The sequence below is a fragment of the Bactrocera dorsalis genome, chromosome 1, assembly GCF_023373825.1.
Source record: "Bactrocera dorsalis isolate Fly_Bdor chromosome 1, ASM2337382v1, whole genome shotgun sequence".
Classification (NCBI taxonomy): domain Eukaryota; kingdom Metazoa; phylum Arthropoda; class Insecta; order Diptera; family Tephritidae; genus Bactrocera; species Bactrocera dorsalis.
In genome coordinates this window covers 49,444,953-49,460,740 of record NC_064303.1, presented here as the reverse complement: position 1 = coordinate 49,460,740, position 15,788 = coordinate 49,444,953, and the positions used below count along the sequence as shown (strand labels likewise).

Genomic DNA, 15,788 nt, shown 5'->3' with positions numbered 1-15,788 from the left:
GTTTTCCATGTCCCTGATTTCATGAGTCATAGCACACGATTCTTTTGTAATTGTATCAGTAGTATCTGTTATACTGTCAGTTTCTGTTTCTTTTATGTGGTTTAGTGAAGTAGTAAAATCATCCTTCTGTGTTGTTTCTTTTGCTACTTTCGGCAATGTTTGTTGTTGAAATGTCAGTTGTTCGTTATGGGCATGTCTCCCAAGCGACATGTTTCCATCATTAATATTGGACTCAAATGTGATAGCGATGCTAAAAGTACTTCCTCCACTTTTGTCAGCGAAACTCTGTCCGAGAACGAATCCAGTTTTGGCCGTAGACGTTTTATCAAACAAACTTGCATATGTTTCTCCAAAGGTAGGCTTAACATCAAATTTCTGTTTATGCTTTTCATATCTTATGGAAATTATTGCTCTTTTTAACATATACACTAAATCAAACACTTGATCTTCTAGCTCTTCCACTTCCGTTTTACAAAATGTTACGTACGATATTCCGCATAGTTCTTCATAATCCTTTTGTAAGAACTACCACATATTCGTAATGTGGTTTTCACAAGTCTCTAGCACATTTTCATTGGTGCTAAATGAATTCATTTTCGCGTTATCGATGTAATATCGAAGACTTTGTGCTCAATTTTGCATTCTCTGCAGTAGGGAATCAGTCTTTTGAACTTTTACTTTAGATGTTGTTTCTAACTTTGGCTGCTTCCATTTTTCTTCTCTTTCTTTTAAGTTGATTTCTCTTTGTTCTTTCAATATTCGTATAATGTATTTGTGTATACTATATATATGTTATTTCATCTATATTTTTCTCCACGAGATTCCATAAATTTTGTATCCGATTTTCATACCTTTCAAGTACAGCTTCGTCGGCAATATATATAATGTATTTGATTTTGCCTCTTCAATAATAAATTTAATTTTTGCTGATCTTTTTTCAATTGTTTGCAATAAAAGATCTATTACGTTTTTGGTTAGGCTATACGCTCTTGCCATTGCATCCATCACTTTGGACTTTCGTTCGATTTTGAACATTTTGTATTTTTTGCGTATTATCTCTAATTAAAGTTTTCTCTTCCTGCCTATATTTTTCTTCATATAGGTATTTTTTAGTTGGCTGAGCACTTTTCTTAGGCTCGTTAATCTTGCCTGTATTTTCCTTCTTACAGGACTTTTTCTTGCCTGTATTTTCCTTATACAGGTCTTTTCTTTGGCTGAGACCACTATCCGGCTCGAAGGACCAAAATGTACAGAAAAATACTTCTTTTTGATGCGTACTGTGAGAGTTCATGTTTGCCTCTGAAATTCTTTATTTAAATTTGTTTCGTCAATACATTTCTGTGGACATTTGACAAAACAACTTCTCTCGAAATAAGACAATTTTCCAGGATTTTTATCATATGTATGAATTTTCAAGGCGCGTTTTTCTGTCTTATCGCCATTGTCCTAGGACCGTTAGTTCAAAAATTATGGAGTCATCAAAACAACTTCTTTCGTAATTTTTCAAATTTTCGGGGTGACAAAAGAGCTTGTCTCGAATAAGTTGGAATTTCAAACGTAGAATCATAACGTACATTTATCAAAAAAGCTTGTCTCTATATATCGTCTGAGTAAAATCAGAAATTGGCGTTTGACAAAATAACTTCTTTCGATTGAAGTTCTTTTGTCAAATGCATATCTAAAAAGAAATGCTTTTCAAGTCAAGATAAGATAAAAAAAGGATTTTTTTTGCACAAATCAAATTTGACAAAACAGCTTGTATGAGGTAAGTTGATTTTCAGTAAGAAAAAGCATTTGACAATAAGTCTTATTTATTTGATTTATATTTATCTAGAAAAGTAAAATATTTAATTTAAATCAATTGATTGGAAAACGTGTCTTTATTGATCTGCATCCAGTTTAAAGTTCGTCCTTTAATAGTAAGAGGTATTTCTACTGCAAAGCTTTAAACATGTTTTTTCGCTCTCCTGTAAAATTTGCTTTTTTGAAAGAGGTTGTTTTGTCAAATGTCCACAGAAATAATAATTTTTGTTTTTATTTGACAAAAATTTAACTATGTCCATAAAACTTTTTTCAGTGTAGGACTAAATTTTTGTTTCATCTATATTGCCTTTTTTCAAAGGCACTATATGGAAATTGTTAGTACCTACAATTTTACTTATTTCAGCAACGAGAGCATTACTGCTACGTTCGCGCAAATATATTGGAGGTGGTTTGGCATTAACGACTGTGGTGGTACCCTTGGCATCGTCGTCTGTTCCATTGCTTAGTAAGGCAAACCTATTGCCATTTAAAACTTCCGGTTTATTCTTAATTGGTGTACCGCCTTAGAATTTCTTGGTATTCACCGCTGACTTTGAAGGACTTAATTTCCTTTTTATGTTAATGTTGCGGTCAATGCCAGTTTGTACAGACTGGCCTTTTTTTATTGGTACATTCTCACCTTGCTTTATGTTGTTCTTCGCTGCCTGCGTACTTGCTGGTACCTGTTTAGTTGGTGTGATCATGTTTGCTGCTGGCCGTTGTTGACTGCCGTTCTCTCCTGCTTTAGTTTTTTGTAAGCTCTGCTTATTTTGCTGCTCAGTTGGTCGCTGCGATGACTCATCCTTCTCACCGTTGCCTTGTTTGTTGGTAGGAGCTGAACTCAAGAGAATGCCTACGGCCTTGTTGGTGGGGCTGGCTGCGCTCATGCCTTTGTATTTTTTTTTTTTTGTTTTATTTCACACTTATTATTTGTTATTTTGTTATGTTTTTTCGTTTATAAAGAGTTTGTGGTTTTTTATGTTTTGATTTGCACTTTCGGCGTTATTGCCTAACGTTTGCACTGAATGCACTTTTCTTAATATTTGTTTATTTTGTTTAATTTTTGTTTTTTTTTTTCGAAAGTTTCTACGGAGCGCATGAAAAACACGTCCGTATAGGTTGAAAGTTCGATATAGATTTTGATTTGACAATTTGAAAAGAAATCTAGTCGAGACAATTAGCAATTTTATCATCACAGTTTTAAAGTCACTGTTTTAGTGAAACATTATTATTTGTTTTCGTTTTTGCAACACTCTGTATACGTACGATTGAATTTTTATGTTACACTATTGTGCGATAATTTTTACACATTGCTTTGTATTTTCTTACTTACTCTAAAAATTTTTAATATATTTATGTATATTTTTCTTACTCTTATTTGTCCTGCTGCTGCTGCTGCTGTTACCGCTGTTGATGATGTTATTTTTATTAATGTTGCTGGTACTGCTGTTGTTACCTTTATTTAGGTTTACTAATTCCCACTCTGTTTTTATTTTGTTTTATTACGCGTTTTTAACGCTATTGATGATGTTGTTTTTGTTACTGTTGCTGTTGTTATTACATTATAATTAATTTTAACTCCCATTTATTTTATTTTGTTACGCGTTTTGCACTTTGTTGGTTAATAACATTGTTTACTTATTTGCGAAATCTTGACTTGTGAATCCTCGTCGCCAGTTTTGGTGCAATAAAAACTCAAGCTTCTTTGCTTGGCTCTTTATTTTAAGTAAACTTGATCTTTATTTTTTACATTTACTGTAGTGTGCTCGCTGCCACTCATATGTACTTATGTATGTACGTTCTTATAAATATTTGCATGCATTCCAAATCGCTATTTTCTTTTTATTTCAAGAAAGAGTTCAGGTTTGAAGTCTTTCTTGAAGTGAATAATGTTTATTTATTTATTATTGAGTGTATGTATGTCAATATGTAACTACATATATGCATAACATTCTGTATTAAAAATTTGTCTTATTTTTTCTTTTATAATAAATTTTAGAAATTATATAAATTTATTTTACGAATTTTCATAAAAACTTTTTATTTTATATACTTACGTTCAGCAATAAATCAACAATTTTCTGCATTGAGTAATAAAATCCATAACTTTTATAATGGCCGGTCAATTTGACCGCGAGCGGTAGGAATAGGTACATAAGAATTGTCGGTAGGTTTAGTGCAAGAGCTAGTGCAGATCACAACACAGTAAGGGTAATCAGAATCCGATGCATCGTTGCATATGCAAAAATGTAAATGTAGCATTTTCCAATAGATCGTGAGCGACTGAGTTTTTTTTATATCTGAATGCAACCCTGTAAAATTGACAGCTGGGCCCGAATCGCGGCAGTCGTGAGCGAGCAGGTAATCGTATCGAGTGAAATTTCGTAACGTGTCGAGTGTGCGGATCGTCGCACTCGATACGAAACGAATAGAAAGCTTATGAAATAACTTCCCTGGTGTAGCTGTAAATAACATTTTCGAATACATTCAAATACGAAACAAAACAAGTATTTGAATTTGAATTGAATGTAAATATTCAATATACGTTCATACAATATGTGTAATAAATTGTACATAAATTTACTAAATTTAGTTTTTGCATTCAATAAAATGAACCCTAATGCATTTTTTTATACAAGTTCATCTGATTCAGATGAAAAACATCACCAAATGGCCAAACGATTCAGGATTCGTGGTAAAAGTAATCCAATGGCTTTACCTGAAGCAGCGTAAGAAAATTTAAAAATTAATTATACCGTTTAACTTAGTATACGTGATAGATCGTAGATCATATTATTTTAAATCAAATAAAGATACATAAAAGTGGATTAGACCTACCAAAGACGCATTTATTTTCATCCTATCGGAAATAAAAATTTAACGGGCATTTATCAACCGCATACCATCAATGCTTCAATGGGCCGGTGGAAAATTCTCAGTAATGATAAAAGAAGTCGATATAGTCCTGAAAAGGTGGCAAAGTTCGGCATGTATGTGCAGCGTTGCATAACATCTGCACACAGTTGAAAAATTCAACATATTGCAAATGAAAACAATTATATAGAAATAGATACGGAAAATGAGACTCAATCAACTAAATTGGTCATAAAATTAGAGATCATATTATGCTGTATTTAGATAATAATCGAGTTAAACTTTTCAACAACATTTGAATTCATACTATGTTTTAATAAATATATTTTCAATAAAAACAGGAACTTGGAATTAACATATCGTATACATATATTGGTGTTAATTTCTAAACTTTTCTCCTTAAAATATCAAGCTCATGAGTTTTAATCTGCAACTCTACAGCTATTTTTTGCATACCTTCTTTATGTACATCTTCTTTTATTTGCAGCGATCTCTTCTTTTAAACAATGAGTTTCTCAAGATTTTTATTTCTACTGCAACATCTATCCCCGTAGCTTGGAGGAGTTGCTCTTCTGCTACAGTTAAACGCTTTTCCTCGTACTGACTACCACCAGTCCTTTGTTTCGAGGCTTTGTTGAAAGAAATTTTCTTTTCTATTTTGTGCTTTTGATCAACAAAGACCTATTTTTGTATTTTTTTATTGTTTTAATCATCTATTATTTTATTTATTTAATTAATATTATTTACTTTTATTGATCTTACTTTTCGTCAAAATTTAGCATCTTTCATCGGTGGCCCGGCAGCGTTAAGTTGTAGCGTCAATGCATCCCATAGCTTATTTAATCCTCGTTTTGCCACCCGGGTACATGGGTACCCATCGGAGTGTATTTTGTTGAATAAAATTTTTTCTAAAAAAGATAGGCTAAAATCCTCTTTGCTCCCCATGGTTGAACCGATTATCTAGCGAATTGTGCATTATACATAGTTTAATTTTTTTTATAACTTCAGAAATGTTACATTTGAAAATAAAAACACGTCTCAGCCACCCGGGTACCCCGACAGAAGTTCGGCGCAGTTCGTGTAATACATTATGATTATAATTTTATTTTATAACTAAAAGGAGTAAATAAGTATCTATATGAAAACTATAACTATAAATTATGTTTATTTTTAAATATTTATTAATAAAATATACTGTATATAATAATGTTACGAATTTACTGCTTGCTAGTTTACTTTGTTAGGTTCGTATCTCTGAATTGACAAATAAAATCAACACTGTTTAATTTAATTCAACAACTCTTTATTTCACAACTCGTCTACACTATAGCAGTTTACTCTTAGCACTGATTGATTACGTTGGCGCTGCCACGGCTTATATAGCCACGCACTTCTCGCTGATGCCGACGTGTCCTTCTAGAATATCGCGTCTGGAAATTACCAGAACATACGGCTATACGGCGCCAGACGCAAGCAGACAGTCGCGGCGCCAGACTCAGCAATTGTTTAACTAGACAAGCAGACAGTGCGGCGCCAGATGTCTATTGTTTCGACAAGCAGACAGCCGTGGCGCCAGATGTCTACAACAAGACAAATGCTATTCCATATACCCACAGCTATTGTTCATCATCAGGGATGCATATAGTAATACAAATACAACTTAATACTACTTTTTGTAACAATAATAATAATAATTTTATTTTGCGATATGAAGTTACAAAAAATGAATGAATTTTTTTCTTTTTGCACAGTGAAATATAAGTAATAATTTGAACAAATAAATTTCAATAACTTAATTTTAAGAATTAATTAAAAAATTAAGAAAAATTAAAAATTACACATTGCAATCTAAACATTTCAAAATGTTCATCGAATGCTGATCGCATACGGGCTTATCGCACTCAACGCAAGATTTCCGTATCTTTCGGCGTTTGCGAATAGGCTGCTCGTTACAAATCTAACAAGATCCAACCACAGCTCTTCTACCAGTGGCGTCTTGACGTTGGTCATTTCTGGGTACCACCTCTACTATTGGCCTTTCAAGGAAACTTTCGACTGCGATTTTGGTAGAGTGGTTTCGCATTATTTGCCGATTCGGGGCTCGCTCTTCGATCGTCGGCATTGCTAATTCTTCTGACAATTGTCAAAGGAAAAGTCTTCGTATGTTTCTTTTCTTGCGAAGCATGCTGATATCTCATAGTAGATGACATAAACAGCTGCACCTGCAATGTCGAGGATGTTGAAAAAGAAAGCCAGCGGTCATCTACTCGCCCGCCGTCCTCGAACACATTTGATCCATGGTGTCAACCCCAGCTCTTGTTTGATTATAAAACAAAATCACATCTGTTTTTTTGAGCTGCATCAGAAATTTCATAATCATAGTGCATCGTACTAAGAACTATTACAGCTTTGTTTTTCTTTGGAATAGGGATGGCAAACTCGATTCCGATTCTACTCGAGAATCGAGTTTTCTCGTAAAATACTCGAGTTTTCGAAATCGATCTTCAGTATTCGGAGTCGATTAAGAATCGATTCTTGACTTTCGACTTTACTATTAATTATGTGCGATTTTATTTAGGAGAAGCAGTTAAGGAAAGTTTATGTGACTTTTTCATATGTTTCATACTATTATTATATTTTAGTTGCTTTCCACATTGGTGACACTGGACATTCGACCCGTTGTTTATTTTTTTAAAGTAAATCCATACAGCGCTAGGCGCCAATTTAATAAATTTATCGTCAAGAATGAAGGGTAAGTGTTCAGGTGTTCATGTTTGCCATCCCTACTGCACAATTGAATTTCGAACAGTGACGCCATTTATAGTGTCAATATCTTGCAAATTTGTAATATTTTTTATCGTTTTTATTGCAAAAAAAACAGAAACATAGATAACGCGCTGGCTAAATGAGTAGCGACGTCGCATCACATCTACATCAATTTATTCACCTCATCACGCGAGAGAAAACCACACGTTAACACACATACACGCACATGCACCCAAACGCGATGACTTACTGCAATCTAATTAGAACAAAAGGAATAGAGAAAGCAGGTCGCGCACCTTTCGTTGATACGACGTCGTCCAAGCAACATCGCTTTTCGCAGCCTCTCAGCATCCCGGTTCCCGTTCGCTACCCGCATTTATATAGTTAAAATTTTCATTTTATATTTAAACCAATTTTCATAACTTGCATCATTATATACATATGTTATATGCATAAATAATATACATATATATTTAAAGGTTTAAACCACTGTTTAAAACTAAGTTTGTAACAACTCTAAAGTGAATTTTCAAATAAAAGGTTTATAACCATGTACAAAAACTCACCTTTTAGGCCACTCACACTTTCCTTTAAAGAAAAAACTAAAATGCACCAATTCCGCAAATCGTTATAAACTTTTATTTTTATACACTTCAAATTTGGTATAACCAAAGATGATTTAATTTTTAAATTAAACGTTAAATGTATGTATATTATATATACAGAAATTATCAAAGTAATTATAATTTGAAAATTGCCGGTTTAAAAACGTTAAATGTATATATATATGCACAATGATGAATGTTATGGAAATTAGGTTTAATATAAAATGAAAACTTTAACTATATAAATGCGGGTAGCGAACGGGAACCGGGATGCTGAGAGGCTGCGAAAAGCGATGTTGCTTGGACGACGTCGTATCAACGAAAGGTGCGCGACCTGCTTTCTCTATTCCTTTTGTTCTAATTAGATTGCAGTAAGTCATCGCGTTTGGGTGCATGTGCGTGTATGTGTGTTAACGTGTGGTTTTCTCTCGCGTGATGAGGTGAATAAATCGATGTAGATGTGATGCGACGTCGCTACTCATTTAGCCATCCCGGCCCCCCTAGGCGAGTATTTAGCCTAGAAGCCGCTGTAGCTGCTGGAGCGTTGCTACCACGCTGCTGAGACCTGTTGACCGGCGGGATTGCGGCCTAAGCTGATGGCGTCGTGTTGATGTTGCCCGGTTATGGCGCCAAGGACGGGATTCTGCTGCAGAGGGTCCGCGGCGGCGGTATGCCGTCACAGGAGTCCTTTGGGAACGCCTGACGTTACCACTGGTGCGAGGAGCCGGTGGGCGCCGGGAGTCGCGTCTGTGAATGCGATGCAGCATCGTATGATGAGCCCGCACACAGATTTGGCAACGATTAGGTGATGGGCACTCCTGAGTTGCGTGGGAAGTTGCCAGACAATTCAGGCAATACCCGTGCGCCTGTGCCACCTGCTGGCGTTGCATCGGCGGCATGCCTTTGAATATACCGCAGTGCGATAGCCGATGAGGGCGGCGGCATAAAGGACAACGAATGAGTTGCAAATTCGCTGGTAATGCTGGCGTGCTTTGACGCGGAGCCGTTGTCGCGGTGGAGCCTGTTGTTGTTCGAGGCGCTGCCGGTGCAGTGTTGGTCCGGGGTGCTGCTATTGGAGCAGCTTCAGCGCGAGGGGCGGAAATTGCCGAACGCATGGTTGGCGTTGACGATGATGCCATATCCACGTCCATATTACTCTGTGAGAGAAATTATGATATTAGGAATGTATTGTGAAATTTACAATAATATGGACTTTTGTGCCACGATATGTGGCATGAATAGGATGTCTTTTTTTATCAGACATTTATGTTAAGTCTTTGTGTCATTAATGTTATTCGAGGTTTCGATTTGGTAAGCGGTTATATGTTTTAACGATTTATTGATTTATTATTGCGGTTTCGGTTTTACGTTTCTTTATCTTCGGCGGTTGGTAGAAAGCATAATTTTACGAGCGGTCTGGTTAGTGTTCCGGTTTGAGTGCGGAGATCAACTACTCGAACATGACCGTCGGAACCGTAATGAAGTTGTTTTATGCGGCCGAGTCGCCATTCCGTAGGAGGGAGACAATCATCTTGTATAAGGACGCAGTCTCCAAGCTTTGGTGCCTTTTCTTGAGTTTTCCACCGGTATCTCTTGTGAAGGTCCTTTATGTAGTCTTCCTTCCATCGGCGGCTGAAATCATGATGGAGGATTTTAATTCGCTCCCATCTGTTCGATAAGGATAGCGACTCCACGCCTGGCTCAGGTATGGCCAGAATGGGTGCTCCTTTGAGAAAATGCCCTGGGGTTAAGGCTGTGAAGTCGGAGGGATCTTGCGAGAGTGGTGAGATAGGTCTAGAGTTTAGTACGGCTTCGATACGAGTGAGTAATGTAGTAAACTCCTCATAATTGAATTTATGGTTACCAGCCGTTTTCTTTAAATGGGACTTAAAGCTCTTTACTGCTGATTCCCAGAGTCCGCCCATGTGTGGAGAACATGGGGGTATGAATTGCCATTCGATCCCTTGGGGTGCATATTTTCTGACAATTTCGGGGGATACTTCTTTCATGAATTGTAAAAACTCCTTTTCCGTGGCTCTTTGAGCTCCGACAAAGTTTTTTCCATTGTCGCTCATAATTTTTAAAGGAAATCCGCGCCGTCCGACAAAGCGGGCAAATGCTGCAAGAAAAGCCGCAGTAGTCAGATCCGAACATAGCTCGAGGTGTACTGCCTTTGTTGTAAAACATACAAAGACAGCCACATACCCTTTTCTAAATGAGGAAGACCTTAGCATTGAGGCCTTTATTTGGAAAGGTCCAGCAAAATCAACCCCAGTGATGGTAAAGGGTAAAGCGTAGTTGCAGCGTTCAGGTGGTAGGGCTGCCATGATCTGCGTACGCATCTTGTGCTTGTACATAGTACACTGTTTACACATGAAAATGGTTCTTTTAACTTGTGGCTTTAGTCGCGGTACATAAAACTCTTGCCGGACCATTTGTTGCATCAAGCGATGCTCACCATGCATTGTAAGCTGGTGCAGATATATTAGAAATAAGTAGGCAAAACGGGATTTCTCTGGGATAATGATGGGATGTCGTTCATTGTAACTAAGGCTGGAGTTGGCTAGTCTTCCATTTGCCCGTAGTAATCCCTTAGCGTCCAGGAATGGGTTTAACACGAGAAGTGAGCTTCCCTTTTCGAGAGGTCGCTTTTCAAGCAACTTTGATTTCTCTTTGCTGAAATAGCGAGTTTGTGTATACAAGATTAGACTGACCTTGGCATGTTGCAAGTCGGAATATGTTAGTTGCATGTCAGGATCGTTTGATATCCTTTTCACCTTTTGTTTAAGTTTATGGATGAATTTGTGCATATAAGCGACTACCCTTAGTGCTCGAGGAAATGAGGAAAATCTTTGGAGAATATCATCCTCTTCTGGAGTGATATGAAAATTTTCTATTTTCCGACTTTCCGGAGGTATGATATTCCGAGCAGGAGACTTTGGCCAGAATTCTTGTGATTCTGTTAGCCATGTGGGACCGTTCCACCAGAGTGTAGTGCTGGTGAGGTGAAGTGGTTTGCAACCTCTTGTCCCCAGATCCGCCGGGTTATCTGCACTTGCAACATGTTGCCATTTTGCTGAGCCAACTAAGTCTAAGATTTGTGATATGCGATTCGATACATATGTCTTCCAAGTATAGGGTGGTTTTTCCAACCATGCTAGAACTATTTCTGAGTCTGACCAGAGATACATTTTGTGATCGTTTAATTTTAGATGGGTTTGAACTATTGAAATTAATTTTGCTAACAGAAGAGCACCATTTAGTTCAAGCCGTGGCAGGCTTAGTGTCTTCAAAGGTGCAACTTTGGCTTTGGCTACCAAAAGATGTGAAGTTATTTTGCTATCATACTGAGTGCGTATGTAGACTGTTGCGCAATAAGCCTTTTCAGAGGCATCACAGAAACCGTGTAATTCTGTGTTAATGTTAGGGGTGAAATTTACCCATCGAGGGATTCGAATTTCTGATATAGTATGTAGATTATTAGCAAATTGAACCCATTTTGTTAAACGTAAAGGTTTTACCTGTTCATCCCATTCAGTGCCATCTTGCCACAATTCTTGAATGAGAATTTTAGCTTGAATCATTATTGGCGAAAGCCACGCGCCATTTATATTTGTAAATTGGAATTAAAAACGAGTATTTTAAGACCTTTCCCGTGAAAATTGATGCACGTTTTCAGAAAAGCCGTTCTCCTGAACATTTACCCTTCATTCTTGACGATAAATTTATTAAAATGGCGCCTAGCGCTGTATGGATTTACTTTAAAAAAATAAACAACGGGTCGAATGCCCAGTGTCACCAATGTGGAAAGCAACTAAAATATAATAATAGTAAGTCCAGTTTAATCAAACATATGGAAAATCACATAAACTTTCCTTAACTGCTTTTCCTAAACAAAATCGCACATTGAGTGAAAAAGAGTCAGAGAGACCAACTTTCCAGGGACCTATTGATCGCTGTATAAATAATGCAAGTTCCTTCTCAGGTAAAGTTTAATCGAACGAAAATTTTTATATGTTAACATTTATCTATATTTTTGCAGCGGGTGGTCATCGTAATAAGGATGCAACAACGTCTCCCATGTACATGATTGCTGTCGATAATCTTCCTTTATGCACGCCTGAAAAAAAGGCTTTAAAATGTTTATAAAAAAATTGCAGCCTCTTTATCAACCTCCATGTGAGATTACTATCACAAAACGAATGAAAGCAAAATATGAAGAATTAAAATTGAAAGTTAAAGAAGAATTGAAAAAGGCAGATTCTAAATGTCTTACCACAGACATTTGGACTCATCAGCACACAATGTGCAGTTACCTTGGTATAACTGCTCATTATTTGAAAGGTAAATTTTATTCTTAAATTATACATATGATTGCTGTTATTTAGTATAAAATTATTAGATTGTTAATTAATTATACCCCGTTTTTCAGATTATGAAATGACTACTTATGAACTTGGTGCGTACTATTTAACCGAACGAAAAACAATTCCATATTTAATAGAAAGATTAAATGAAATCTGTAAAGAGTGGGTGATTGATAAAAATAAAATCAGTGCGGTGCTGTCAGACGGAGGAGCCAACATAAAAGGAGCTATCAAAAAACACTTTGGTGAACCAAAACATGTTTCATGTATTGGTCACACTCTTAATAATGTTGGACAAAGTCTTATTGAAGTTGATATTACACAGCCGGCATCTGAATCTGATCAAAGTGAGATGCTTAAATCCCTCGATGAAAATGATAGTGATACGGAAAATATCGCGGATCATAATCAGAAATCACAACTAAGAAATTTACTCGTCAAGGTTAAAAAAAATAATTAAATTTTTTAGATGTAGTGAAAATGCTTCTCGAGAATTGAAAATTTTACAAGAAAAATCTGGAAACCCATCGTTAAAATTAATACAAGAAGTTAGAACTCGCTGGAACTCATTCTATGAGATGTTGGACCGTTTTATTAATCTCGCTGATTACGTGAATCAAGCTCTTCTTAAAGTTCAAAGAGATAAAACTTCACGATCAAAGCCACCAGATGTTTTATCAGGTGATGATCTTGATACGCTTATTGAAATAAAGGATGTTTTGCATCCTTTGTGGTTTGCTGCACATGAAGCTAGTGCAGATAAGCACGTGACTTTGAGTAAATGTATTCCACTGGTAAAAGGACTTCAAGAAGTACGTAATTTTTTTGTTTTTACTATTTATCGTTTATTATTTATTTAAAGTGAGGTGATCTGATTTCTGAAAGTAATTACTATCATGAAAAAATAATAGATGAAAAGAATACTATCATAAAAGATTAATTGTAATTAACTGTATAATTTTTATTTTATTTTTTTTGCAGAAAACAAATCAGCTTAATCCCATCACGACAGTTGGTAAAGAATTAAAGAAAAGGTTAATGGCTGAATTAAAGCAAAAATTTTCCAACATTGAGTCTGTGAAAGTGTATCACATCGCAACGCTTCTTGATCCTCGATACAAAAAAATTGGTTTCCAGAGTATCCTTCCTTGTTCACGTGCTATAGAGACTGTGGGTACGTCATTGACATGAAAAATTTATTAAACTATAGAGAAAAATTAATTTTTTATTATAATACTTTAAATATTAATATGTTATTGGAATTTTATAAGTATGGGTTCACTGGTAAAAGAGGAGGTGAAAGTGTCAAAAAACTTAGCTATTGAGTGTGATAGTCGGCTAGCTATTGGAGATCAACAGTCATCAAACAAAGACAAAAATTTCTGTGATTTTTTGGATCAAGCTGTACAATCGAGTAATCAGTACAACGACAATGATGAAGCGGGTGGAGTACCAATTGAATTAAGGCAATTTATTAATCGGCCGATAGTAGATAGAGGTAGTACACCAGATCCATTACTTGTTTGGAAAAGTATCGAAAATGAGTATCCTCACGTATCGAGGATTGCAAGAAAATACTTATCAATTGTTGCGACTTCAACACCTTGTGAACGTTTATTTTCGCATACTGGGCTAACTGCGAATCAAGTTCGCTCACGTATCGAGGATTGCAAGAAAATACTTATCAATTGTTGCGACTTCAACACCTTGTGAACGTTTATTTTCGCATACTGGGCTAACTGCGAATCAAATTCGCAGCCGGTTAACGCCAGATCATTTAAATATGCTTCTGTTTTTAAGATCTGTCCCGGAAAATGTATGGTTTTCTTAAACTGACAATTAGCTTATTGTTCTTTTACTTATTTTAAATTTATTTAAAAACTTATTTTATTAAACTTCTTTAAACAACGTGAATTATTTAAAAAAAATATAAATGAAATGTAATGTTCCCTGTACCTTATTTATAAACAAAACAATATAATTGTTTTTAACTATTTTTGTGTTTTATTTAATCGATTTGAATTATTCATTCAATTTATGCCTTGTGATTTAATAAATAAATTTTTGTCCTTTTAATTTAAAATCGATTAGAATCGAAAGAATCGATTTTTGCCTCCGGATAATCGATTCTTAGAATCGAAAAATATAGAAAAATAGTCAGAATTGAGAATCGATTCTGTAACCAATTTTGCCATCCCTACTTTGGAACGTACTATCTAGCTTTTTCATGAAATCCAAAAAGAGTTGACAGTGCTTCTCTTATACCTAGTAACCTCAAAAACTGTGCTTTCGATAACTCCTCCATCCATTGATTTGTCTGAGGTGTATAAATAAAATGCAATTATCTTTACTTATCACTTCATAAACTTTTTTCAATGCATGTATGTAATGCACACACGCTAACGAACTATCCAAACTGGCTTCTTCGAGTCAAGGACGGAAACTGAATTATAGAGCTTAAATTCGTTTCGCGGCATTCTCGAACATTCCTGAAGTACAAAGCAATTCAAAAAGCGACCTGTTTCCCCACCACTCGAATTCCAACTGGCCTTCGCAGAAACGAGAATTTTACGTTAGAGCAGCGCGCGCACGCGCTTTATTCCTGATAAAGTCCTAGAACAGTGTTTCCCAAACTTATTTTGTCTACCGCCCACTTTGAGAATAAATATTTTTTAGCGCCCCCGTTTTTTCACCTATTTAAAAACCACTGTTAACGATTAATAATAAGTTCACTAATTTTAATATATGATTTATACTGTGCAATTTGGCATCACCATTATCCAGGTACACACTGCCCTATCTGGCATCACCATGATCAGGTGACTCATTTTCGTTTTAGCATTTCAACCGTTGTTTGGGTCAGACCATTGTGCAGTATACAACAACAACTAGACGCACGATTATCAGGTGATGCGTTTTAGCTTGGCACATCATACGATTATACTTAGGCTGTTCACGATAAGGTGGTTATCGGGTTATGTGGTTATGTGATTAAGTAAACAACAACAAAATGCGTTGTGACAAAATAACCAAAGTTGACCAACCTAGGCCCTTGTTTACAGATTATGTGGTTGTTTGCTTATTTCCAGTGTTAGAAAGTCGTTGGAATTTTACTAAATGGCAGCACAAAAAATAAATAAAACTAAGCAAATGGCATTTCCATTTAGATTTTCTTATTGGAAATTCTGCTATTAATAGCTGTTTTTTGTTTACAATCAGCAAATTATGCAAGATGTCTGCAAATTTTATACAAAGAATTTTTTGAATCCTTAAAATTCGGATTATTTAATAAGCACATACCTTCAATAAAGTCCATTTCCTGAATAGCAGAACTTATATTAAGTTCAATTATTTTGCTTTTTAAACTTTGTTT

General features: G+C 35.7%; 3 protein-coding genes across 3 annotated transcripts in view; 2 read left to right on the top strand and 1 right to left on the bottom strand.

Moving 5' to 3' along the window:
* The window catches only part of LOC125775363 (uncharacterized), a 727,609-nt gene that overhangs the window by 49,786 nt on the left and 662,035 nt on the right, over nt 1-15,788 (top strand). The window lies entirely within an intron of this gene.
* On the bottom strand, nt 8,014-11,641 carry LOC125775533 (uncharacterized). Its single transcript, XM_049446190.1, has one exon. The coding sequence runs from the start codon at nt 9,197-9,199 to the stop codon at nt 8,561-8,563; it is 639 nt and encodes a 212-aa protein (XP_049302147.1). The 5' UTR covers nt 9,200-11,641; the 3' UTR covers nt 8,014-8,560.
* LOC125777713 (homeobox protein 2-like) overlaps nt 12,188-15,788 on the top strand; it is a 54,720-nt gene continuing 51,119 nt past the window's right edge. Inside the window, exons 1-4 of the mRNA XM_049453015.1 lie at nt 12,188-12,392; nt 12,481-12,857; nt 13,397-13,449; nt 13,687-13,881. Of these exons, the coding sequence (XP_049308972.1) occupies nt 12,188-12,392; nt 12,481-12,857; nt 13,397-13,449; nt 13,687-13,881 (830 nt within the window). The remainder of the gene's footprint in view (nt 12,393-12,480; nt 12,858-13,396; nt 13,450-13,686; nt 13,882-15,788) is intronic.